Consider the following 26,266-nt stretch of genomic DNA (forward strand, 5'->3'; position numbering starts at 1 on the left):
TGGTATGGCTATTTTGAAATGATTTAACTGTCTTGAACTTGAAGTTCTAATAAGTTTTCAAGCTGCAAATGAGATTCAAACATCACTGAGTCTGACGTGTTACTGATGCTCACCCATAGGCCCTGGTACAGGGCAGGTTGTAATTACATGACATCCAAACCATGGTTTGGTTTGGTCATCTTAGGTTTGTTGAAAAACCACTGATTGTTAATTATAATTTTCATTTTTTTCCGCAAGAAGAAGACTGAGGAGTGGCTAGAGAACTGATTATCACTGTACTGTAATTAGCTTTGGGAGATTATCACAAGATTGATTGATTCCCATGTCTGTATGGTGATGTGTAAAACCACTGCCTGATGTGTTTATAACTTTAATACAGTATAAATAAAATCAACTATTTTGATATTTGTCCACATGCTGGAGTCACTCTTTCATTGACAGCAGTCATTCAGTAGTGTAACCTGTAGTGTTCTACAGTGGCTGGTGTTAATTCAGAACAACCCATCATCAAGGCATCTTCCCTGGTTAATGGTTAGTTTGTAGGCAACTAATGAGGCTTCACTGCAATGCTGGCATCCTTAAAGATGTGACCTGTTGGAGAAAACTTTTTTTTATTGTTTTATTTTATTTATTTATTTATTTTTTTAACACATTTTAGGAACAATCAAAGAATGTGAGGTCTCTACACAGAATAAAGTAAGCAACCATCAAGTATAGGTTAAAAGGTACAGTTTGTCACCTTAACATTTCAATATTAGTGCATAATATAAGTGATAAAGAGAATAAGTAGAAAAAGAAAGATAAATGGTTAAATCCCTAACCCTTATCACCCCTTAGGGAGTAGGTCATTTTTTCCACACAACTTACATAGTTGACAAGCCAGTGAAAAGGTCCAAAGTAGGGTCTTTCTCTGGAGCCAGCATTTGGTGACAGCTTTTTTACGTGCCACCAAAAAGATCTTTAGGAGGTAGACATCAACTTTATACAAGCTTTCAGGAGCAACACTGAGGAACAGAGAGGAAAATGACACGTCACTTGATCTGCATTCCCTCCAACAGGGATGTTGAGTCCCTGCTAGCTTGGACTTTAGCTTTGGTGTAACTAAAGTATTAAATCAAGCTTTTCCCGCCAAAAATCCCTCCTGGTCAGTGACTTAGTGGTGGAACGCTGACTTTTCAAGGTATGTAACCACATCTCCTCAGGTATTTCCATCCCAAAGTCTTTCTCCCAGTGCTGTCTCACATAGTCAGTTGAGTTTTTGCTCATTAAAATGATGGCCTGACCTATGACTCCTTGAGTATTTGCACTCTTATGGAGAAAACCTTGATCAAAGGGGAAACATTTCACAAATTCAATCTCACACTCGTCGTGATGCATACATCTGTAGATCTACCTCTACAGTCCTAACTTAAGATGCTGTGCTAAGTGACATAGTTGAGAATTTAGGTCATAGGTAACACAACATGTCCAATCACTGGTGGGCCATAAAAAGCACATGTGAGGGCCAAAGAACACCCGTCCCCTGTAGCCTAGCCTGATGGGGTGGTCTGTTTCTTAGTGTTGCTCAAGGGATGCACTAAGGCTGACACTTCAAAAATGCAGTTTGAACCAGAGGTGGGACCAGATCATTGTTTTGCATGTCACAAGGCATAATGTGCTCTTCACCAAATGTAACTTTAACAATAGAGCTTAACTAAACGTCATTGTGCAACTTAAAATGTTTTGAAATTGTTGTATCCCAGTCTGTAATTTTTGACCTGCACATTTTGCATACTGTAATTTGTTTTTTGTTGACCACCTCATAGATTTGTGGGCTTAAAAAAACATCTTTAGTGTAATTTTTTCCAACTATAGCTCAGTAACATAACATTACTGATTAGATACTATCTGATTGATCCAAACAAAGTGGATCTGGGGAATTTAAGAATTGACTTACTGAGAATGAATAGTGTTAAATTAACAGATTTTTGGAATACCAGGTTTTTTCGTCCTTGGTCTTGGGCAAGGTATCAAGTATTCTCAAGTCATAAGACTCAAGTCCAAGTGAAATCATGAGTCACTGGTATTTAAGTCCAAGTTGAGTTGAAAGTGTTTTTTGATTTTGTCAAATTAAGTCTAAACTCATCAAATTTGTCACTTGAGTCCAATTCATGTCCAAGTCATGTGGCTCAAGTCCACACATCTGGTATATATGCTATTTCCTCTAGTTGTCCCTACAGAGAGTAGTGCCTCCTAGTGCTGCCACCACTACCATTTCAAAATAAATATTTGATCTGTAATGGGCTGTTGAAATAAAAACATCAGCTGCTGAGTTTTAAAGAGTAACTGAAGGATGCAGCACAACTCATGGTTCAGGCTCTAATAATATCACGCATTGACTATTGCAACTGCAACTCTGTACTGGCAGGCCTCACCACATGCATGTTCAAACCTCTACAGATGATCCAGAATGTGGCAGCACGTCTGGTTTTTAACAGCATGTCACCCCACTGTTCAGATCGCTCCACTGGCTCCCTGTTGCTGCTAGCATCAAATTCAAAATCCTGGAACCTGCCTACAAAACAGCAACTAAAACTGCTCCTGCCTACCTGAACTCCCTCATCCAGGTCTACAGCTCCCTCCTGCTCACTGCACTCTGCCAAAGAAAGACACCTGATTCAACCACCACACCAGGGCCCAAAGTCATGAGCTAGACTCTTCCAGTCTGCGGCACCGTGATGATGGAGTGAGCTATGAAACCATGTTTGACTGAAGACCTGAAGACCAAGCTCTTTACTGAACACATTTATATATATATGACCTGCTTAACGTTAAGGCCAAAATGCACTAAAAGCATTGATAGATAAGCTTCTATAGCACACTGCAGGCTTCAGATTTAAAATTCAAATACCACAGAACCAGCAGTAATTTAGGAAAAAGGTTACTATTTATATGCATTTATTTATTTAGTATTATTATTATTAATAATAGAATATTTCTTTAGTAAAATATTGTCATCTGAGGAGAAAAATCCTCACCTTTATCCAGCTCAGTCTACATAATGATTAAACAGTGTGCGATATTCATGTTTTTGTCTTAAGTCAGCAGGATCATTTACATCAGTGTCACTCAGACAGTTTACATCAGTGAAAATGTTTTAGACCACAGCAGACAGCAGACATACACTGAGGAGATGAAGAGGAGAGACAACGTCTTGACTGTCTCTCTCTTTCTCTATACTCATGTCGCTCTCTCTTGCCTACGTCCTTGCTTGTGTTGTATCAGCTCTCAGATGTTGCTTGGGATAAAAGCGTCTGCTAAAGGAAATGTAAGATTGTAAGTGTGAGTATAATTTTAATCTTATATTCTGTTATTTAGGGTAACTTTCTATATTCAGTCCAACAACACTCCCTCTCATGTAACATAGTTTGACTAACTTAGATGAAGAGAGTATTATATCTTGTTTAGGACATCAGTCTGTCTTGACTTGGGACTTGAATGCAAAGACTTGAGACTTACTTGTGATTTGCAATATGATAACTTTGTCTCACCTCTGGAATGTAGTGCTGACAGCAAAATACTGACATCGGGCAGTGAAAGATTAGCCAAGAGTTGACAAAGCATCCGCTCCACAGTGACATATCAGAGAAAAGATAACAAGTACAGACATGGTGTGTTGAGCAGAGTGAGCTGTGATCAGCAGTTCTTATCTCTTTGCATCCTGTCTCATCATCCTGCTCCGCTTCCTGTTTCACAAACATGTTAAAAGTAGCTGCTATTACTAAAGTTTTTAGGTTTTAGCTTTAGGTTTTAAAGGTTTTACTATACTCAGCTGACTATTTGGAAAAAGATTTGCAAATCATTGAATTCTATTAAATGTTTTACACAAAATCCCAACTTTTGGAGTTGGGGTTGCATATCTGAGTATAGCAACACAAGTTTACAACACACCACTGTTATGTACAGAATATAGTGTAGTACTGAAAATACAAACATAACATTATCGTAGTAGTGTTTTCCACTGAGTACATCAGTGTTCATCAGGGTTCTCATGAATTAATTTAATAGTGTCTGCGTCATTTGATGACAAAATTTCATTTTGAGAAGACATTACATTGTTTTGAATGTGGTGTTTACTTTTACAAGACAATTGTTGAATTCTGTCTGGTTTTGTATTTGTGTTTTAAGAAAATGAGACATGCTTTCGACAACCTTACAATACCTCTACAGGATGTTGGTATCCTGTCTACACCATCCTGCTGCTGGAAATACTCAGAGATAGACCCATATATACTCAGCTACCCAGAGCACACAATGGAAATGTAGTTAATCCATCACTGAAAAAAGTCCCTAAAAATGCCTTATTTTCTCCTGTTTGAGTAGCAGTTGTCCAGGATGTGACTGAGCCTTTTTTAAAATGAAACAACAGATTTTTTTTAGGTGTTTTTATTTTTACATGTTCAATAGAGTAGGCCAACAGTTAGTTATGGGATTTTTTGGTAATAAGAAAATATAAAATACACATGTAGCTGAAGAATGAGAGAGACTTTACCAGGCAAAAAACAGATTTATTACTTCACACAGCAGTGAACAATGTTCAGTCCTGCAACTACCTCTAGTAACAAGTCAACTGGTCACATCTAGAAAACCAGCAATCCTTCATAAAACAACTCAATATCAAAATGAAATATCCATGAACAAATAGTGACATTAGAAACTGAAATAAAACAAACATTATTAGACAAAGTCTGTCCTGATTTCTCCTGCAGAGGGAGCTCTACCTCCACTGTACTGCTTTCTTTTTTTCAAAAAGCAAATGAGACAGGGTTAGGAAATCTCTGCTGTCTGACATGCCAGGGTTTATATAAAGACAGTCTGCATCTACCGTCAGAGTGAAACTGTAAATACAAAGTGACTGCAGGCCCCAGGGGAGCATCCAGTTTGTCTATCGCGCTGGTTCAACTGCAGGGACAGACAAGGAGAAGGTTAGTGGATGAGAACTTTGAATGAGCTTCTAATAAATCCAAAGGACGAATGAGACTCACTGTAAGAGGAGATGTCGATCTCATCAGGCAGCTCACTGATGTTCACTTCGAAGCGGTCCTGGACATCGTTGAGCGTACGGGCATCACCTTCATCAGACACAAACGTGATAGCCAGACCCTTCGTGCCAAACCTGCCAGCTCGGGCAACCTGTAACCACCCACACACACACACCTGAGTTCACCAGCAAAAAGGACATAAAAGCTTATTTTTTTTGTTCATGGGCACCTCTGGTGATATATTATGTTTTTTGTATAATTCCCATGTGCAGCTAAACCAACAATGAACGTATCCTGCTAACAAGCCCGATGTATTTTATTCCTCTGTGACACAGAGCTCCACTGCTTCACATCAGTGAAACCCTTCCAACATTTTAGTCAAGAACAAGTATAAACGTTTCAGACAAATGACAACAGGTGACAGTCCCCATGATTGTTGTCCATAACAGCTGTTCTCAAAGGCTCTTTTTCCACCTAATCAGTTCTGCTTCTTGAACTGGTTCTGTTGGAGATTACTGAAACTTTGGTGCTGGTATATTGAACCAGCTGGTGTTTCCACCAGTTGTGAGTGGAATTATAGTCAATGATGTCACCAACAGATGCTGTTGCGTAATGACCTGTGAAATTTGACGCGCTCACTTAGGTTGCAATGGAAAACCTGCTATTTTTGGGTTCCAAATAGGAACCAAATTTTTGGGTTCTGACACAAGCTATTTTCAGTGGAAATATTCCAAGTGGATAAAAATGAGGTGCACAAATTGAAACATAGCCTGTTTAATATTGGTGGAAAAGGCCTTATTGTGCAGCCAGTGGCAGCCCTCTAAACATTCTGTGCAACCACAGAATGTATGCATTATATTTGAATCATTCCATTTCAGTATGTTCACCTTCAACAGTAATATCTACATTTAAGGCCAAAATGCACTAAAGACTTCACATTTTGAAGTAAACCCATTGTTCTAAAAGGTAGAACACACTGAAAGCATTCTGACAAGCATCAAACTGCCTTGATGCTCCAACTCCAAACTTGTTTCGATTTTGGAGCATCAAATGAGAACCAGAGTTGTTGTTTTTTCCTGCAGCTGCAGTTCATGTTTAGGAAGAGTTAAACCAGATAAGGAGCGAGTCCTGATGGAGCTGCAGCTCCACCTGAAACCAGATAAAAGGAAAAAAAAGCTGAACTGCAGCAGAGAGGGAGAGGGAGGAAGTGTGTGAATATGGACAGATGTGCTGACTTGATATAAAACTTTTTATGTTCATGAATCATAATATTACCCTACATTTCTGTGGTATGTGAGTTGTTATTTCCAGTCTGATTTGTGTACTTTTAGATACTTAATTTCTCCATTTGGATTAATCATAACTGTGAGGGAGAAGAGAAAGGCAGCAAAAGAGGGAGGCAGCGCATGTGTGTGAAGTGCTGACCGAAAACTTTTATTATAAAAATTGCTTTTATAAAAACTTTTTTGATCATGAATCCTGATGTTACTGCGCCCTTATCCTACAATACTCGTACTACATACTCAATAGAAGCTTTTAGTGCATTCTGGCCTTTATATGACTCCCTAACAAGCATCTGACATTTCATCAATGAAAATATACTGTAGAAAATGTACTGTGTCTTTGTTTTTATTCTATTAGTTTTAATTTTCAAATCCCAGTTTAGTACACACGTCATGTCTCTGTTTCATCTTTATCATAGAAAGACCAAAATTAGCACAAGGAAATCCTCGCGCACCAAATGTGAATTAAACTGCAGGTGAAAACAGCCTTTTAATAAAAAAGAAACAATATTTGTGAGTTGTTTTTTTTTTAGATTTCAGGAGGAACCAATGGGACAGGGGCTGAGAGCCACAGAGAAGGCAGGGAAGTCACAAAGCGCTTAAAGTTGGGTAAACACAGCCTGAAATATCACTGAAACCAGGTGTGACCTAGGCAGACTTCATGAGTCTCCAGCTTCAACTTCTGAGTCTGGCTGCAGGTTATGCTGCAAAATAGTGACACCAAGTAGCTTCTTTTGATTTGTGTCCATAAGCAAGACAGAAAGCGTGCAGCTGTGGTGCGGACAGAATGGAAAGATGGTGGTGGGAAAAGTTGCTGAATCATAGAAATGAGACAATATGTTCTGATTATTTCATGGTGGTTGTGTTGTCCGCACAAATAAACACCACTACACTCCCTTGTTGAGTTCTTGTTCTGTGTACGGAGAGTTACTCCAGTTCTGATTGAATTTGGACAAACAAGATGAATCTAAGGTGAACCTACTGGGGATGAAGACACTTTTCTCTGTTGTATCATATTTGGTTATTACATGATTAAGAATGGACATGTCCGAATCCGGATCAGTCCTGCTGACTACACTGGTTACCTGTTTAGGGGCTGGTGACATGAGCAGGTAAAGTGAAAAAAGCAACTTTTATGACAACAGTCTTTGGCACATACAAATGACTTTTAGCATCCTTACTTTAATAATGGCATACATATATACCTTTTGTATTTTAACTGCTCATTCAATTTCTGCCTATAATTCATGTATAAATTTTAAAGATAGACAAAGGTTTTGATGAAATATTTATTAATTATTTTATGCAATAACTCCCTGTGAACATCCTGTCCAGGTTTGGTGCCATTCTGATGTGATAGGGCAAAGACTGTACCTTAAATTGTCACTATTTTTAGTGTTAAGGAGGATCCACACATTAACCAAAAATCTCAAAGTAAAATATTTTTATACAGTCATCCTTTTCAAAAACTATTTTAACATAGTTGTGCCCTTATTGGGGGCTTGGTCCTCTACTGGGTGGGTTACAGTGTTATTCAGCTGTGTGTGTGTGTGTGTGTGTGTGTGTGTGTGTGTGTGTGACAGCCTTACTCTGTGTAGGTAAGTGTCAGAGTCTTCAGGCATGTCGTAATTGAAGGCAATGTTGACTCTCTCGATGTCCATCCCTCGTCCAAACAGGTTGGTGGCCACCAGGATTCTCCTCTGGAAGTCCTTGAACTGCTGGTAGCGAGACAAACTACACACACAACATGAAGAGTGAAGATCAGTTTTCCATTTGATCCAACTGACTGCTGCATTACAACACAACAAGGAAGATCTCTGCAGTCAGTACACATGTAGGAGTTAGAAGACTAAAGCAGCAGAGGACAGATTTGTTAATCCAGAGTCTGGAGGATGCTGTATGTTCTGCAGTTCAAGTGAACTGGCTGGAACAGCCAGATTTAACTGCTCAGTGATTCAACAGTTAAGGATTTAAGAACTGGATTAGAAATAGTGGCATGTCTTCCTTACTGGTTTGTTACTGCTTTTTGAAAGTGCCAAAAAGATTCTTCAGCCCCACTAACTTTCAAACCCAAATGTTCTTTTAGCTTGTTTTCAGACATCTCTGATTTTTTTAAGTGATTCAAATACAATGTAAATTCCAAAAGTTTCGATGTTGTGTAAAATGTTAATTAAAAACAGAATGCAATGATGTTCAAAAACCTTTCCACCTATATTCAGTTGATGACAGTCAAAAGACAAGATATTTAATGTTCACACTAAAAAACTTCATTCTTTTTTGTAAATATACACTAACTCTGAGTTCGATGCCTGCAGCATGCTCCAAAACAGTTGGGTCAGGGGTATTTTTAACACTGTGTTACAAACAACAGTCAGCAAGAACTGAGGACACTAACTGTTAATATTTTCAAATTGAAATCCTTTCCCATTTCTGCTTGAAATATGACTTCAGGTGCTCAAGAGTCAGACATATTCACACAGAAAATGCACCACACATTTTCAGTTAGAGATGGGTCTGGACTGCAGGCAGGTCAGTCTAGTTAGTACCTGAACTCTTTCAATATGAAGCACAATGTATTTTGGCATTGTCTTGACGAAATAAGAAGGGATGTCCCTGAAAAAGACATATGTTGCTCCAAAACCTGTTTGTATCTTTCAGTATTTATGGACCCTTCACAGATGTGACAATTACCCACGATGCCATGGGCAGGTTAGGGATGGAAACAATTTGGCTTGAGCTAACATTGGCACTGACAGCTGTTTTCACCAGGTGGATGAACAACTGATCAATCAGAACTTTTAGGCAGGATTTAGAATCAGGACATTACCCTCCTTCAAAGCTAGCTCGTTCACCCATTAAAAATAGAAACAGAAAAATGGCCACAAGATTGTGAGGTTGCAACTATACAGGTTTTACAACTTGCAGAAATAACTATTAAATCAACTTATTTCTTCAGACTAATCGGCCAACACTAATACTGAAGTAAAACCAAATGAAAATGTTGACCACTGTACATGATGTGTTGATGGAGAGTTTGGTTCTTTAGTTACCGTTCCTCCTGAGGCATTCCTCGATGGATGGCGATTGCTGGGAAGTTTTGCTCCACCAGCAGCTGAGCCAGAGCTACACACCGCTGGACAGACTTCACAAAAATCACCACCTGAACAACATGACAAGACAATGACTCAGCTTCAGTCGGCATCTCTATACTCTATACCAGGGGTCTGCAACCTGAGGCTCCAGAGCCATATGTGGCTCTTCAGCTCCTCTCCAGTGGCTCCCTGTGACTTAAGCAAAAAATGATATGGAAATGAAAACCATTTCTTTGTTATAGGTCTATGAAAAAGTTGAGACAGCTCAAAATTTCAAGCCAACATACTACATACATAGTACATCAGTTCTGAGGCCAAGTCAAATTCTTCAGTTTTGAAAACTACTAACTTTTGTTGAGATAATTTACTTTTTTCATTTAGATAAATTTAAATATTTGAATTTTAGAAACCCCAAAATGTTGTATTTAAACAAAATATAGTGTAAACCATTGAATTTTAAGGCAACAAAATAGTAACAAATCAGGTTCACAGTTAACTGTGACCAAATTTTGAATAACACTTTTTTTTAGTTTCTCTAACTTTAACTTTTACAATAAATTTATCTATGGAAGAATAGTAAATTATCTCAAGTAGTGATCAGCAGAAAGTATGCAACTGACATATGCATCAAAGACTGCATCTATGGTTCGGTGTCTTTTCCTCTGAACCGTGATGGTGGCTTGTCCTCTTGATTCTCCATAAGCTATGGCTGCCAAAAAACAGTCTTCAGGGAAAAGAAAGCATTTAATAGTTGCGGCTCCTGGCAGATCCCCCCCCCCCATTTTTTGGCCAAAAATGGCTCTTTTGATTGTAAAGGTTGCAGACCCCTGCTCTATACTATATCTCTGCATCCATCTTAAAAGGGATAGTTCACCCCAAAATCACCCCTTACCCATAATGCTGCTTTCTGAGTTTTGGAGATATCAGCCATAGAGATATTAAGATAACCCACAGACCTTATTGTGAGCAATTATCAACTATTTTCTTCGAACTACATCCACCAACTGCATCACCAATGCCGAGAAGAATGCCATTAATCTTTACATCCTGTGCTGTCACATGCACAATTCTCACATGCATGAGTAGACACTTCATTTTGTGTGGTGATATGGCTGGTGGAAGGTAGAAGGAAACAGTTCATGAAACTGCTCACATCAAGGTGTGTGAATTATCTTGAGTAACCACATCATGCTTTCAGGACAGAGACACTGCTGTTGAGTTTTTGTAATGTTTTTCTTCTTGTGTTGCTTTGAGCTCCACATGCTTAGTGCCATCCAGTTCCATTATTGAGAGAAGGTAGGCATCACTAAGGGCGATATCTCCAGACCTCTGCAACTCACACCAAAACTATCCAGATGGATAAATAGCACTACGGGTAAGAGGAAAAAAATATATCCTTTTGATAATGTGGTGAACTGTCCCCTTAAGAATTAAGGCCTAAATATGCTTCAAATGAAGTGCTTGTTGGATCGTCTAATACTTACTTTCTCACAGCAGAATCAAGAGCTGCTTCCATCAATTTTTAGAACTTTCCAAAGAGACAATCTAACATTCACACCCATTTTAGGCAGCAAATTTCCAGTGTGTGGTGGGATGAATTAGGCTGGTAGGTGAAATTATGGCGGTATTGAAACTCGCTAAAGGCCCTCTCTAGAGTCAGTGTTTTGTTTGTCTCTTCTGGGCTCCTGTAGAAACATGGCAATGCAACATGTTGCACTCCACATAAGAGGAGTTGCTCCCTCTGTAGATATAAAGAGCTCATTCTAAGCTGATGAAAACTTAACACTTCCTATTTTCAGGTGACTATACACTAATGAAAACATACTTCTGAATATCATAATAGGCAGTCAGTGTCTGATATATCTGATTCTGTGCCTGCCAAATTTATACACATGCACCACACAATGGCCAACAGGCCAAAGGACCGTTGTGGATCAACCACAAAAGCATTTGAAACAACAAATTTAATCTGAACACTATCACTCTACTGAAAATTCCAAATATGAAGAAGCTAGCAAAGGCTACGCAGCTAAAAGTAAAGCTTGTGACAGTACAGAGCCAACCACGAGCCAGCTGCATCTGCTGTCTTTCATTGCTATCTTTCTGTTATCTGTCAAAATTCTGTGTGTATACTGTCAGTTACAGTTCTTGGGAAGAAAGAAAATCATGTTAGAATCGGCAAGTCAGACTTTTAAAATTGAAATTGGCTGTGAAAACTGAAATCGGTGCATCTTTAATTACTGCCAGATTGTGCCAATAAATCCCTGTCAGTGTTACACACTGGACCTTTACATGGTGTGGAAGGGAAGGCCAGCCTGGAGTGGAGGTGTAGTCTGAAAGGGTGAGGAATGGAGTTCATTAAACTGTGAGGCAAGAACAGAAAGAGCTGTGCATGAGATGAGAGATCACAGGCTCCTCAGAGTGACAGGGAGGCCAACTGTCAAGAGGGAGAGGAGTGTGATGGTCACACCAGAGTGTAGGATTTGACCAGGGTTTGAGGAGAGGAAGGAACAGTTGCTCTAGTGAGGAGGGAGTTGCAGTAGATCAGGCAGGAGATGATAAACAACTGAATAAGTACGTAGGTCACCTCCCTTGTGAGGCCTAAAGCTCCCGTTTACCCAATTCTTCTGTAGCTAGAACAGGTATTAACACTTTTAATTGTGGTCATGTGATGCAATGTGTGACCTACTTCATTTGAAGCATCAGCCTTTACAAGTTTGTCCCATATTAACATGCTTGTAATGAGCAAACATAAACAACAGAGACATGATGAAGACTGTTTTGGGGAGTTTCTGTCCCACCAGGTTGACACAGAACACAGTACCTGATTGAACTCTAGTGCGTCCAAGAGGTCAAAGAGCTTTCTGTTTTTCTCATTGTCCTTCAGCTTGACGTAGTACTGCTGTAGCCCATGCAGAGTCAGCTTGGTTTCATCGTCCACAAAGATCTCCATTGGCTGGAGCAGGCAGGAGTTGAACAGGGTTAGGGGAAGTCGAGTAGATCAATGGAAGGACATAGGTGTGGACAGGAGGGAATGTGGAAGTGGAATTTATTAAAGCAGGTTAGAATGTGGAAGTGTGAGGACAGAGTTTTACAGGACAGATTAACAGAGAAATAGAAAGCAGAGCATAAAAGTTGGAGGGGAGGGGAAGCAGGGATGTGTCACCATGTCACAGAGATCAGAAAATAAGAGAAGAGGCAGAGGATAATGAAGAGAAAGTACAAAGGTGACAGTGGAGGACAGGTAGAGGGAAGGTGGTGGGGTAGGTAACACCCAAAACACTCACGCCCCCACCAGCACCAGCACCCACACACACCCACACACACACAGACACACACAGACACACACGCGCACGCACGCACACACACACACACACACACACACACACACACACACACACACACACACACACACACACACACAAAGCTTTTTCTATTCCAGACAAAATCAGATTTCCTGATCTCTGTGAGCACTTTGGTCGCTCCATCAGTTCATATAGCATGCACCCGTGCAGAATCATAAATCTGTCCAAAATCTAAAAATATTTATTTACAATCAGATATGACAAGAAAAGAAACACATTCTCACACTGGAGAAGCTGCAACTAGAGCATTTTTGCCATTTGATCACATTGTATCAACTCATCATATTGAATTAGATTTCACAACCCTTCACATGAAACCCACACACTCATTATTCCTCTCCAGCAATTCCTGGTTTGGTTACTTCCTTTTCAAAACCTATACTTTCCTCAGCCTGTAAGTGTTTAATGAGAACATTAACAACAGTCAAGCAAAGTCAGATAGCAGGCTTGGGCGGTGTTTTTTTTTCATACCTCCCTGGCACTTCACCGGGGTGTACGGCAGAATTTGTGTAAAACCTGTGTAAAACTGAACTCTAATCCATTGCAGACAGTTCTCCCTCAGCACAGACAGAGCTGACTGTCACAGCGACACTATCTGTACTTTGAAAACAACACACACTCAGGACCTTTGCTTTGGCCTTGAGAAGCTGCAGCTTTTACTCACCAACAAACACAAACCTACAATGTACATTTACTGCAAGACCGACAACTTTCAAATGGATTCAAAGACTTTCATAAGATTTTGTGGAAAAGTTGGTCCTGAGCCCAAAGACAGTTCCTGACAACTGGCAAAAGAGCGGGTATGCACTGGGAGTGGCCTGTAACAGAAAGGCACATAACTTCTAAACAAATTCACGTAATATGACAAAACTCATGAACCCTTTCTCGTAGAACCTTGTGGGAGGGGTCAATACTCTCAGCAGAGACATCCCATTTTAACGGTCCCAGTCCTCTACTTTAGCCACGCCCATTTCATAAGTCAACCATTTACAGGAGGTCCAAGCAACCAACACATCTAAAAACTGACACATCCGGCACACTCAGAGCAACACTGGCAATCATTTGGATTTGTGTTTGAGTCTTCCTGATGAATCTAAGCCCAACATTCACTCTTTTTTGCTCTGATCTGGGCTCCACCAACTCCTGAGAAAAATCTCACTCGTTAGCCTCTAAATGCTCCACAGTGTTCACCAGCTTGTCTCTGACTGTGTCTGTCTGCTGTTTGACGCAGACAAAGTACAGCAGGTTTATTAGGGTTTTTCACTGAAGATACCTGCCTGATACAGCTGGATTTCTAACAAATGCACTGCCAACAACCACATCCATAGTCTGCCACCAGTTCTACAATCTTCCAGTGGGCACAGACTGTATGCCTCCTCACACAGTGATTTATGTTCTCCCTTCTATTGGCTGGAATTGGCTGATTTCTATCTACAAGCCGTCCTAAAAAGGCTGCTAAATCAATGATTTAAGTACAATGTGTTAATCAGACACAGTGGCCAGTGAATTTACACACTGATTTCCCAACTTTTCCTTCCTGATTATTTATTAACTCTTTATGCTGCAGCTTGCTACTGTGTTTTCTTAGTTGGGGCTTACCTCAAACACTTTTACTTTTGCTGTTCAGACTCATGCATGTGAGCATTTACACTTCAGCGCTGGTGTGTCTGCATTGGTAGGGTTTCTATGCTACTGTGTTGAGTTTCTTTGTGTACTGTACACAATGGTGACTGAAACTGAGTCGATCATGTTGGAGTTGGAGGTAATAAATGTTGAACAACAGTTACTTTAACTGAAGTTACTGCAATGCATAAAGGAAAGATGACACTGGAAGAGATGTTATGTACAACCACTGAAATGATTAAGGTGTAAAGTACACAGCTAGTATAAATCTGGCTTTACAACACTTCCTCAGGGGTGTAAATAAAAGGTTTTAAATTCTTCTTCTTTATGTTTTCTCTGACTGCTTGACTACACAGACATTTCTTATCATTTTAAAACAAAAATAAAAGTAGTGAGTAAATAATGAATATAAGGCCTTTGTGACTTGTACACAAGTTAAATCAAATGAAAGCTGCTGTCAAAAATTCCTCCTACACTTCTCTGAAATTAGGGAAGGGTCACTTGATAAAATGTGTCTTTTATAATTTATCGTGAGGAATTTTTCATTGCTCTGAAATTAGATCTTAAGTGTACAGAGGCTGGATACATGTGGGCCCTGGTCTAAGACACATGGGTGCCAAAGGGGTAAATCTGCCACCCTTCAGAGTTCCTGAGCTTAAAGCCAAGGAAGTTTAGTGATACTAACATCTGAAACTTGGTCTCAAAGCTACAGGATGTAACTTGTCTTAACAAATAAATGACATTTATACTACACTACCAGACTGCGTGGCTGAGATTGACTTCCTGCTGCTCTAACACTACCTTTTCAATTATTTGGGGTTTTATGGCTTGTTAACTGTTTGCTATGAGTGTATGGCTCAAGATGAGGCAGTGGAGGAACTTGACAAAAAGTTGCATACTGTAGCTTTAAGTGAGGGTGAATTAAAGTAATGCAGCATGTTTACAGGCTGCGTCAGAGGCACCGCGTCGGCCAGTCACAGCAGTAACGGGCTATGACACAACAGCACAGTGGGCAGACGGCTCCCCACATTCCCCACGCACTGAAGGGGCTGCTTGGAGTAAAACTTCTTTCTTGCTTGGAACTTGGATTCATGGAGGCCGTAGGGCAACATGGACTCTGTTGCCAGCTGTTCCAGCAGCTGTGGCATAACAGGGGGAGGAGTAGAAGAGGTGTGGAGGGAGCAAGAGGAGGCATGGTAGATGAAGGTGGGGAGGCGTATTTACATCTTGCATGAACTTTCTGCAGACTGGTCGGATCTCTTTGCTCAAGGTGGCGCTGAACATCATGACCTGCTTCTCATGAGGAGTCATACGGAAAATCTCCTGGACATCTCTGCGCATGTCTGAAGAAGAGGATGGTGACTCAGATCAGTATTTACAGTCATACTTAGGAATTCAACATGATGAATTAAAGGAAAACTCCAATTGGTGTTCAATTATTTTTATTATAACTATCTTAATAAACCTTAAACCTGCCCTGTACCTTCTAATTCAATTTGTAGCATAATACATTTCCCAGAATGCCTTTCCAAAAAACAAACAAACAAACAAATAAAAAAAAGGCGTGGATCTCTTTTCATTTCACTTTTAGAAAGAGAGCAAATACACTTGGTCATTTTTTGCATCAAAATTAGAATTTTTGCTGAAAAGAATATTAAGATCACGATGAAGTGACATTTGTTGGGGTCTGCACCAAACAAACATGTTTTCTTAAATCTGACTAAATCTTAAGTCAGGGCATCTTTGCAGCACTACAGCACTTCATTATAATGCTGTTTCTCACATGTTTCCTTCATCAAAAAACTGCAGCTTCTGCAAGGTCCAAGGTGTGGCATGAAGGCAAAGAAACAGCATGCGAGGAATCTGATACCAGCCTGGGCCCTTTGTTGCATACCATCATTTGTTGCATCTTTCCCTCTTTCCTGTCTCTCTTAAACTGTTTCTATCCAATAAAGTCTGAAAAATCCAACTTAAAAACAAATAAATAAATACATGCCGGTGTATGAGAGGGCATATTTACTAACCAAGCTGCTCGAGCATCTTGTCACACTCATCCAGGATGAAATGTTTGATGTGACGCAGATTGAGTGTCTTGTTTCGTGTCAGCGCCAGGATTCTGCCCGGTGTTCCAACCACAATGTGGGGAGAGTCCTTCTTCAGCACCTCTTCATCCTTCTTTATAGACAGGCCTCCAAAAAACACTGCCACCTACACACACACAAACACACACAGTATACTATATGTGCTATGAGACAATCATGATTTGGGCTGTAGGAAGAGTCAGGATACAGTGTTTTACCTTGACAGTGGGCATGTATTTTGAAAATCTCTCATACTCCTTGCTTATTTGAAAGGCCAGCTCTCTGGTGTGGCACATAACCAGGACAGACACCTGCAAAAAAAAAAACAATGACCATGACAATCATACTTTCACAGCATGGAAAATTCATCATGGAAAACAAAGAAGGTATGCAGATGACAGGGTGTGGCATAAAATGTTCTGCTTAGAACAGGTTACGGAGCCTTCTCACTTTGTCTTCTCTATCATCAACTCACACAAGTAACAGCTTGTTGTTAATGGATTTCTTTATATTGCATCAAACAAAGGTTTCTGCTGAGATCAGAAAAATATCCAAACATGCAGATCAACCAGGACAGTATTAATTTTGTGAATGAATATTTTGAAGTATTTGTTGATGTCCTTTTATTTCATGACTTAATTGTGACCACGCTGTAAATTAAAAAAATACCAATAACAAAAATGGCTGCAAAATCACTATACCTATTCACTGACAAGTAAAGATGAGATGAAATAGTTAGAACTTTTTGGGCCGACAACCTCACTTAGATCACAGATATTAACCATCTCAAAGTTCTAATAAATCTGGCGAGCTTAAAGAAAGAGGAAAGACAACCTATAACCACAGCAGAGATTTCATCAACAACCAAACAATGGAAACTGTGGACAGTTTCAGATACCTTGGAGTCACACTGGACATTAAACTCAGCTTTGACTCACACACTAATGACATTCAAAAAAGGAGCCACCAAAGACTTTCAGCTATCTGTAAGCTTAAAGGACTATATGTTGCCCCTCTCTTCCTCCTACTGTTGTACCAGAGCATTATTCAGCCAATCGTACTGTACTGCTCCACCTGCTCCTTTAACATGTTATCTGTTAGCATGTTATCTGGGCGCAGGTACAGAGCTCTGAGGTGTACAAGGGCTCACTTTGGGAAAAGCCATATCCCAGCTGCTACTGCTGCCTAAATAAGAGACCTTGTTGAGTGTATTCTGTGGTCTACATATGTTGTTACTGGGTACTGTTTGTCTGTCAAACAATATTGTTTTTTTTGTTGACCACTGTGTACAGTAATGTGGACATGAATTTCCCCTTGAGGGACAATAAAGTCTAAGTCTAAATCTGTGGACACTTTTCTCTTACATTCAAACTGAAAAACAGAAGAGGTGTATTGTCCCAATGAGGATGGAGCACCGTGTGGATTAAAGATGTGCAGAAAAATGACACAAAGAATTTGAAAAGACGGATGAAGACACATGATTGACTGAATGCTTCAATAACATGTATGTTAATTCCCTCTTAGGACTAAATGTAATGCTAGATTTTACATAAACTACAATTTTCAGTAATCGACCAAGACTAAAACTAGTTAAAATTATTATCAAAATTAACACCATCTGCAATGGAAACAACACCCTGATGACAGGACTATAATCTCGATGAGATGAAGCATGGAGGAGGGCTCACCTGTCCAGTCACGGGCTCCAGCTGCTGCAGGGTGGCCAGAACAAACACTGCAGTCTTCCCCATCCCAGATTTGGCCTGACAGAGTACATCCATACCAAGGATTGCCTGAGGGATGCATTCATGCTGAACTGAAATAAATGCACACATCCAACATGTCTCTGTTAAGGCATGAACAGCAGTCTGCAACAGGAAAATGGAGGTAAAGGCAAAAACAATATGAAAATCAGCAAAGGTTACACCTCCTTAAAGCCTATAATTTTATTTTTAAATTAAATAAAACTTTCTCATTGGAAATCTAAATCTTTTCTTGTGCTTCAGTGTCTACTCACCCTCAGATGGATGCTCAAAGCCACAGTCCACTATGGCTCTGAGCAGTTCAGGTTTTAGCAGGAAGTCTCTGAATCCAGAGGAGTGAATGGACACATAGGAGCCCTTCACCCCCTCCTTCCTTATTGACATGTCACCTGCACCTCCAACATCCCCGACCCCCGCAGCCTCCACCTCATCCTCCTCATAGTCCAACAGCTCATTGTCCACATCGTTTTCAGTCATCCTGACACCACTGCAAAGCACAGATACAGAGGTATAAAGGGCTTTTAAAGCTGGTGTTTATGAGTGGATTGCTGTAGTAAACAGAGTTACATTTCAGAGGGACACCTAGTTTTCTTTGGACAGTTCAGGTTGTCTATCCATTTCTGTTGTTGTTGTTAATGTTCCTTCAGTGGCAAAATTAAATTCAGCAGTAGTGTCACAGTGTAATTTTGACTTCAATACATTCACTGATTTTGAATCTAACCAAAGACACAATATACAAAAACAAACTAATATGATGTGTTAATCACCAAAGAAAAATCATCTAATCAATAGAAGTTGATTTACTGAAAACTGATTAAATATTTTATTTTATTTTTTATTTTTTTAAAGTAAGGAGCCAATGATCGTGGTGGTTTCAAATGACCAAACTCACAATACAAAGAGATGGCCAATAATCTCGATCTGTAGAGATCTGTGACTGATATTTTTTATCTCCTAGATTTTCAGAGCAGGGGAGCTAGTAGTAGTGTCTGGAAAGTTATTATTAGATGCAAAAGACTGAGTTATATTTATGTGCAGCATCAATTTATACAGTAGAAATTTCAAACTTAGTAATAACTGTCCAGTAATAACTGTTAAACCAAACTACTCTTTTGTTTGTTGAGGATTCCATATTCCTCTAGGCAGCCTGTTAAGAGACTGGACAATAACAATGCACAAATAGAGAACAAAGAACAAAAACTATAACTATAACTAGGCACAGATAAAGAATGTTACACTGTAATGAATAATTATGGTGCAAATGGAACAATTAGTGCAAGTAGGGAGGAAAAGATGTGCAAGTATTTTTTTTATCCACAATATGCGTAATTAGCAAGTTTCTGTAGTGGCTGAACACTACTTACTTAGTTTTATGGTTCTATACTGTTATTTAGTATTAATTTGTCATATGTTTATTACTGTTTTACACATTTAAATAAAAGAAGTCTCTTTTTTCGTGTAAATGTATAAAACAAATATGAACTGTTATTAAAGGAGATTCGGGATGACATCTCCAACACCTAATAACTGTTAAGACTCAGGGGAATGTAAATGTGATATTTGGTGACTTCATATGAATATGTGGTACAATATGAGGTTAATGGACAGTACAGTTATTGTAATAACGTTCAGCTGTCAAAACCAAAGCCCAGTATGTTAATAGCTCAGCCAAGCTACAATTAGCTCCACGGCTAACAAACAACTCCTCATCTCGCCTGGTAAACCAGTTCATGGGTCAAATTTCAACTTGAAATTTTTAGCACACATATAACCGCGTATTCTGCTAATTCTGCAGGTTGAAAATGACTTTAACAATTAACCTACCTTTACTACGAGCGTTTTAATGGACCACAACGGCTGCTCAAAGTAAAACGCTAACGTTAGCGACGTGCCCTAGTGACGTAACATCATGCGACGGTGAGGAGTAGAAGGACCCGTCGTGTGGAACCATGCAGCTGTTCAACATACTATAATACCAAGACCAAATACAGTTCGTGTTTTCGCGGAAAACTTTTGCGGGTTGGAACTTTATTCACACATTAAATAGGTGAGCAACTTTAACTAAACTCTGCTCTGAAAACCACTGTTGTCACAACATTAACTAACTGCTAGTGTGTTAGTCCGCTTATTTTCACGTGCGTAACTGCTGCGGTGGACTAAGTATTCAGATCCGTTACTTAAATAAAAGTACTAATACCACGTATAAAAATACTAAGTTACAAGTAAAAGGTCTGTATTTAAAGTGTCATAAAGTAAGTATGTAAGTAAAAGCAGGAAAATCCCCTCAAAGTATTAACAGTAAAAGTAACTCAATGCAATAAAATGTCCCCTGTGACTGCTCTTCTGTTCTGCCTTATCTCATTAAATTATTCAGACTCAAGTATTAATGTAAAAGCACGATTTTACTGTCTGTTTTTGGTTTAGGTGGACGGAAGAGCAACAGATATTCTCATGTGAGAAGCTGGAATCCATGAAATGTTTTTACATGACAAATAACAATTATAAAAATATCTCATTCAGTTTCTGTCAGTCCATTAATCCACTAATTTCACCTGTACTTTTACATTTTTATGTTGTACTTACAAAAACCGTAATATGCAAAGTAATTAGTAATTAAAGCTTTTTGTACTAAAATACATTACTTAGAAGTAAATGTACTTATATTTCACGTCTGCTTAATTGACATGCTGCCTTAAATTTTGTGCTTTCAGTTCTTATGGGAATGTAGTTTTGTTTTAGTAAGGATTTTCACTTTTTGGAAGAAAAGTCCTAAAATGACAACACAATCTGTGAATGTAGTGTAGAGTGTAGACTCATGACTAACTTCACTGCTGTCTCATGTTCATTGACATGTCTCTTAAAACAAGACAAACACTGAATAACTGTTTCCTTTATTACAAAGTCTCAATCATGGCTAATATGGAAATCATGCAGATGTACACTACAGAAAAAGAACAGCTAGTTTATTTTGTGTTTAACTGTCACTGTTACCCTGACATAAATCTATCTTCCCCTAAAGTACAAACAGAGATGTCTTGTTTTGGTGGTGATCCAAACTTCTGTCCTGAATGTGGAAACATTCTTCCTCTGCCTGGAATACAGGACACGGTGTGCTGCCCACGCTGCTCCTTCTGCATCCCCGTAGCAGGTACCAACTTACTGTCAGGTCCTCTAATTCACACATTCACAGTCTATGAGTGTGACTGTGAGGAACACAGAGACAGATGTTAAAGGAATTCTTCAGATTATTTGAAGTGGGGTTTTAATGTAGTACTTAACCATAGTGTAGGAAGCTAAGAAATGTACTGCTGTAGACAGGGTCAGCCGCAAAATGTATTTTAGAAAGCTAAAAAAATCAATTTAAGTGTATGCTATATTTAGAATATTTTCACCACTTTCCACAACAGGACATTGCTGAGCTCCATGTACCAGTGTGTTACATGTGAAGGGGACTCTAGGGACCTTCTGTAGAATTTCAGCTTTATTTCATTTAAAACATCCAGGCAGAGCAGCTGATATTTAGAGGATATGTTCAACAATTTACAAAAACAACAACGAATACCTCTTTTCTTATATTCCCTTGTTATATCTGTTAGGGCTGCATTGTATGGTAAAGTCATATTGTGATTATTTTGACTGAAATATCAATATGCAATATGATTAGTAGGAATGATCATTTTTGAACTACAATTTTACAGAAAAAATATTGAAATTGTGATGACATAATATTTGTTAGGGTCTGGACCAAATTAACATGTTTTCTTTCTTTCAGAGAACAAGACTTTAAAGCCAGGGCATCTAGGCAGCTCTACAGTACTTCATTATTATTATTATTATTATTATTATTATTATTGTTATTATTATTATTGTTATCATCATCATTATTATTATTATTATTATCAAAAATTGTAATTTGGTTCTGAGATTTGGATATCCATCTTGGCCTTATTGTGATTTCAATAATATTGTGATTAATTGTGCAGCCCTAGTATCTATCTGTGCAAATAGTTTTGGTTTGATTTGTCCAGGTTTGAGATTTCTGCCTCCATAGTCCACATGCAAACTGTTTATGTCATAAATAATTTTTGACAAACAGCACAGATTTCAAGTGATTATCCCTTAGATTCATCTATTTTGTTTTCCAGAGTTCTCAGGCCAGCAGATCCACTCTACAGTCATCTTCAACCCTGTGGAGCAGTCATCAGTTACTCTGGAGGATGAGGAGGACTCTGAGCTGAAGGGACCTGTGGTAAGGACACACTGTCCACTGCTCACTGACTAGACTGCTCTGTGTATGTGACAGTAATAACTGTACTGAACTGACTAATGAGTCCCTGCTCCCTATAGATCGACAGACGCTGCTCTCGCTGCAATAAAGAGGGCATGGTTTACCACACCAGGCAGATGAGATCTGCAGATGAAGGACAGACAGTCTTCTTCACCTGTATACACTGCAGGTGAGCAATATGAACATAATGTGTGTTTTTGAAGCATTTAGTGCTGCTGTGTGGTCTTTTGCTGATCATGTTTGTTTTGTGGGGTTCCAGGTACCAAGAGAAGGAGGACTCTTGAGAAGAAATCTCTCTCACTGTCTCCATTTCTCTCATATCTGCCAATGTTGGTTTCACTTGGTTGGGTGATTTCTCACGGATTGTAAATATGTGAACATTTGAAGGAGCAAACAGTCAGTGTACTCTTCCCCTCTCCTAATGAACTAATGAAGCTGTGCACCGCAGAGCATCTCAGTGACTCTTTATGGACTCTTTATGGAATAAAGTTCCACCTCTTACATCTTTTTAGAGCTTTCAGTGGTGTCTCACAGCTCAGTTTTCATTGAAACAGTGTTGCTCTTTTTATTGATGGTCTTCTGCTGTTGAATGAATGAATATGAGGTACAGTTGTAAACTGCAAGCGGACTTCTTTTTTGTTTCAAGAATGAACTGCTGATTTTTTTTCTGAAATAATAAAATGCTATTAAAACTGCATCAACCTTTTTTTTTTGTTTGTTTGTTTGTTTGTTTTTTGGGCATCAAACATCCTACATATCCTGATGGAGGTCGCTGTACCAAAACGTCATTGTTGAATCTTTGACTCAAGTGCAAGTCCTTGTTTAGTATTGTCAATCCATGGTCTTCTACGCACTTGTTGATCTACAGGTGTGCAAAAGTTTTGCCCTTTGGCAATAAACCACAGTTAATTTCATGGTTAGTATGACCATTTTCAGTTAGTAAAACCATGTTTGATTTGATTTCTATTTTACATCAATGAAAACACTTGGTGCCTGCTCAAGTTGTTGAGAGGCTTTCAGTATAAAATTTTCACATTTTCAGCACAACACCATGATAAATACCACAATAATACTGATAACTGTCATAGTAATTTGTCACTATAATTCTAATATGAAATACTGTTACATATATATAACATATAATATTATATAACATACTGTTTAACCTCTAATGACCCTTATTATCAGCTTAGAGAGTTATGGTGAATGTATGAGCCAATAGTTGCCTATTTACACATCAAAGAGAAACAAGGCAACATTATTGGACTTGGTTCTTTGTCCACCTCATGAATGAGTCCAATATTGACTCAGTAAGCTCCATTTTGGTCTCACTTATTCCTAAGAAAATTATTTGTCTTCTGCCTGACTGCTGCTGGAAACAAAGTTGGTGAGAGCTGAGTTTGATTCAGTAAACCAAAACAATGAGCTAAAAGGAGCTAAAAAGCTCTGTATTGCTGAGGGGAACCACAGAGTTGTTGATGATTCTCTGTGGGTTTGTCACCACAGGTGACACCTGTAACATCACACCTGGTCATTTGAGCCACTGTTGAGATATAATTATTAGTTACAGTGGCTGTGAAGCCAAAGTGTGTATTCAAAAGTGATGCTCACACAGTGACAGACAGCAATGTACTCCACTAAACTTAATCACATTTCTTTAAGGTATGCCCAGTGGCAATATAAATAAATAAAAATAATAAGTTGCAGGGAGGCACTAAAGATCAATGGACCTTGGACACAGTCACAAATGAATCTGGTGTGCAAGAGCAGAGTGATAGTGACAACAGCAGCAACAACAACAACAACGATAAAGTGAGAGCTCAATCCTGACTGAAGTTTTTATACTGTGTGTAAATTGGAAGATAACCCTCAGTTTTAACTTGATTTACAAGCTTTGAGCATTACAAAGTTAAAGCACATCATTGCACAACAGTGATTTGTACTATGACTCAATAAAAAGGTCAGTACTTAAGGGGGCTAATAATACTGACCCTGGTCATTTTTATTTTTTCTGAAATAATTCTGTTATTGTGTGCAAATAGAAATTATTTCTGCTTTCTAAAGAAAACTAGTATGTTTAGAAATGCTATGTCGAAAATTCCTTGCTCTGTTAAAAAAGCACTTGGGAAAATTTTGAAAAAAACTTTACATTTCAATAAGGGGCTAATCATTTTGTCCTCAACTGTATATATAATTTCAATTATTTATTTTTATTTAGTGCATTTATTGTCAGAAAATGACAACTGGTCAAAATAACAAAAAAGATGCAGTGTTTTCAGACCTCGAATAATGCAAAAAAAAAAAACATGTTCATATTCATTTTTAAACAACACAGCACTAATATTTTAACTTAGGAAGAGTTTAGAAATCAATATTGGTGGGATAATCTCAATCTTTAATCACAGCAGTGTTTTTTATAATGTTCCTCATAAATAAGATTTGGTTCAGGTGATCATCTAATCATTGTCTCATTAAGTAGAATGAGGAGTCTTGTGTTGGAATCCAACAAACACCGGAATGGACTGACTGTCATACATGTAGAGATGCTGAGAAATATTTGTCTTTTAAATTTTTCCAAAATATTTAATTATATCTTTTCATGGGACAACACTGAAGAAATGACACTTTGATACAATGTAAAGTAGTCAGTGTACAGCTTGTATGACAGTGTAAATTTACTGTCCCCTCAAAATAACTCAACGCACAGCCATTAATTTCTAAACTGCTGGCAACAAAAGTGAGTACACATCTTGGTGAAAATGTCCAAATTGGGCCCAAAGTGTCAATATTTTGTGTGGCCACCATTATTTTCCAGCACTGCCTTAACCCTCTTGGGTGTGGAGTTCACCAGAGCTTCACAGGTTGCCACTGGAATCCTCTTCCTCTTCCTCTTCCTCTTCCTCTTCACTCCTCCGTGATGACATCACAGGGCTGGTGGATGTTAAAGACCTTGCGCTCCTCCACCGTCCATTTGAAGATGCCCCACAGATGCTCAATAGGGTTTAGGTCTGGAGACATGCTTGGCCAGTCCATCACCTTTACCCTCAGCTTCTTTAGCAAGGCAGTGGTCATCTTGGAGGTGTGTTTGGGGTCATTATCATGTTGGAATACTGCCCTGCAGCCCAGTTTCTGAAGGGAGAGGATCATTCTCTGCTTCAGTATGTCACAGTACATGTTGGCATTCATGGTTCCCTCAATGAACTGTAGCTCCCCAGTGCCAGCAGCACTCATGCAGCCCCAGACCATGACACTCCCACCACCATGCTTGACTGTAGGCAAGACACACTTGTCTTTGTACTTGTTACGACCCCAAGTTGGGCTAGGGGATGAGGGGTGCAACATTAAATAAATTTACCTGGGAGAAAAAGGAAGGAAGGAGAACTGAGACAAAGATGTAAAGAAAAGTTCTTTTATTAATTAAGTGTATCAAATTAAGTTAACTAAACTAACAAAAGGGTTAACTTAACCTACTAAATTAAACCACACACACACACACACACACACACACACACACACACACACACACACACACACACACAAAGACAAGTGACTTCACTAGCGGAGAGCGCTAGCAAAGCACTTGTCGACCGCCACGAGTAGTCTAACCTGCTGCTGCAGGATTAGTCTACAGCAATGGTGCCCAACCCTGGTCCTCAGGGACCCCTGTCCTGCATGTTTTAGAAGTTTCCCTGCTCCAACACACCTGATTCAAATGATCACGTTGTTGTCAGGCTCCTGCAGAGGCTTGAG

At 39.1% G+C, this 26,266-nt stretch overlaps 2 protein-coding genes across 3 annotated transcripts; one reads left to right on the forward strand and one right to left on the reverse strand.

The window, feature by feature from the left end:
• Positions 1–4,526: 4,526 nt before the first annotated feature.
• On the reverse strand, positions 4,527–20,150 carry ddx39b (DEAD (Asp-Glu-Ala-Asp) box polypeptide 39B). The gene is made up of 11 exons (XM_084738304.1): positions 20,053–20,150; positions 18,483–18,715; positions 18,154–18,281; positions 16,684–16,776; positions 16,409–16,592; positions 15,609–15,727; positions 12,221–12,352; positions 9,355–9,464; positions 7,894–8,038; positions 5,025–5,172; positions 4,527–4,941 (listed from the first exon to the last, which is right to left on the reverse strand). The coding sequence occupies exons 2-11, from the start codon at positions 18,703–18,705 to the stop codon at positions 4,925–4,927; spliced, it is 1,299 nt and encodes a 432-aa protein (XP_084594430.1). The 5' UTR covers positions 18,706–18,715; positions 20,053–20,150; the 3' UTR covers positions 4,527–4,924.
• polr1h (RNA polymerase I subunit H) lies at positions 20,140–23,213 on the forward strand. Of its 2 annotated transcripts, XM_084738307.1 has the most exons (6): positions 20,148–20,275; positions 20,653–20,681; positions 21,248–21,376; positions 22,374–22,477; positions 22,576–22,685; positions 22,776–23,213. In XM_084738307.1, exons 3-6 carry the CDS (start codon positions 21,259–21,261, stop codon positions 22,798–22,800), a joined length of 357 nt encoding a protein of 118 aa, XP_084594433.1. In that variant the 5' UTR covers positions 20,148–20,275; positions 20,653–20,681; positions 21,248–21,258; the 3' UTR covers positions 22,801–23,213. The 2 variants fall into 2 exon arrangements, with proteins under 2 accessions (XP_084594432.1, XP_084594433.1); XM_084738306.1 differs by lacking the exon at positions 20,653–20,681 and having other exon boundaries at positions 20,140–20,275.
• Positions 23,214–26,266: the final 3,053 nt, after the last annotated feature.

The sequence above is a fragment of the Lutjanus erythropterus genome, chromosome 16, assembly GCF_056507025.1.
Source record: "Lutjanus erythropterus isolate fLutEry1 chromosome 16, fLutEry1.hap2, whole genome shotgun sequence".
Taxonomy (NCBI): Eukaryota; Metazoa; Chordata; class Actinopteri; order Lutjaniformes; family Lutjanidae; genus Lutjanus; species Lutjanus erythropterus.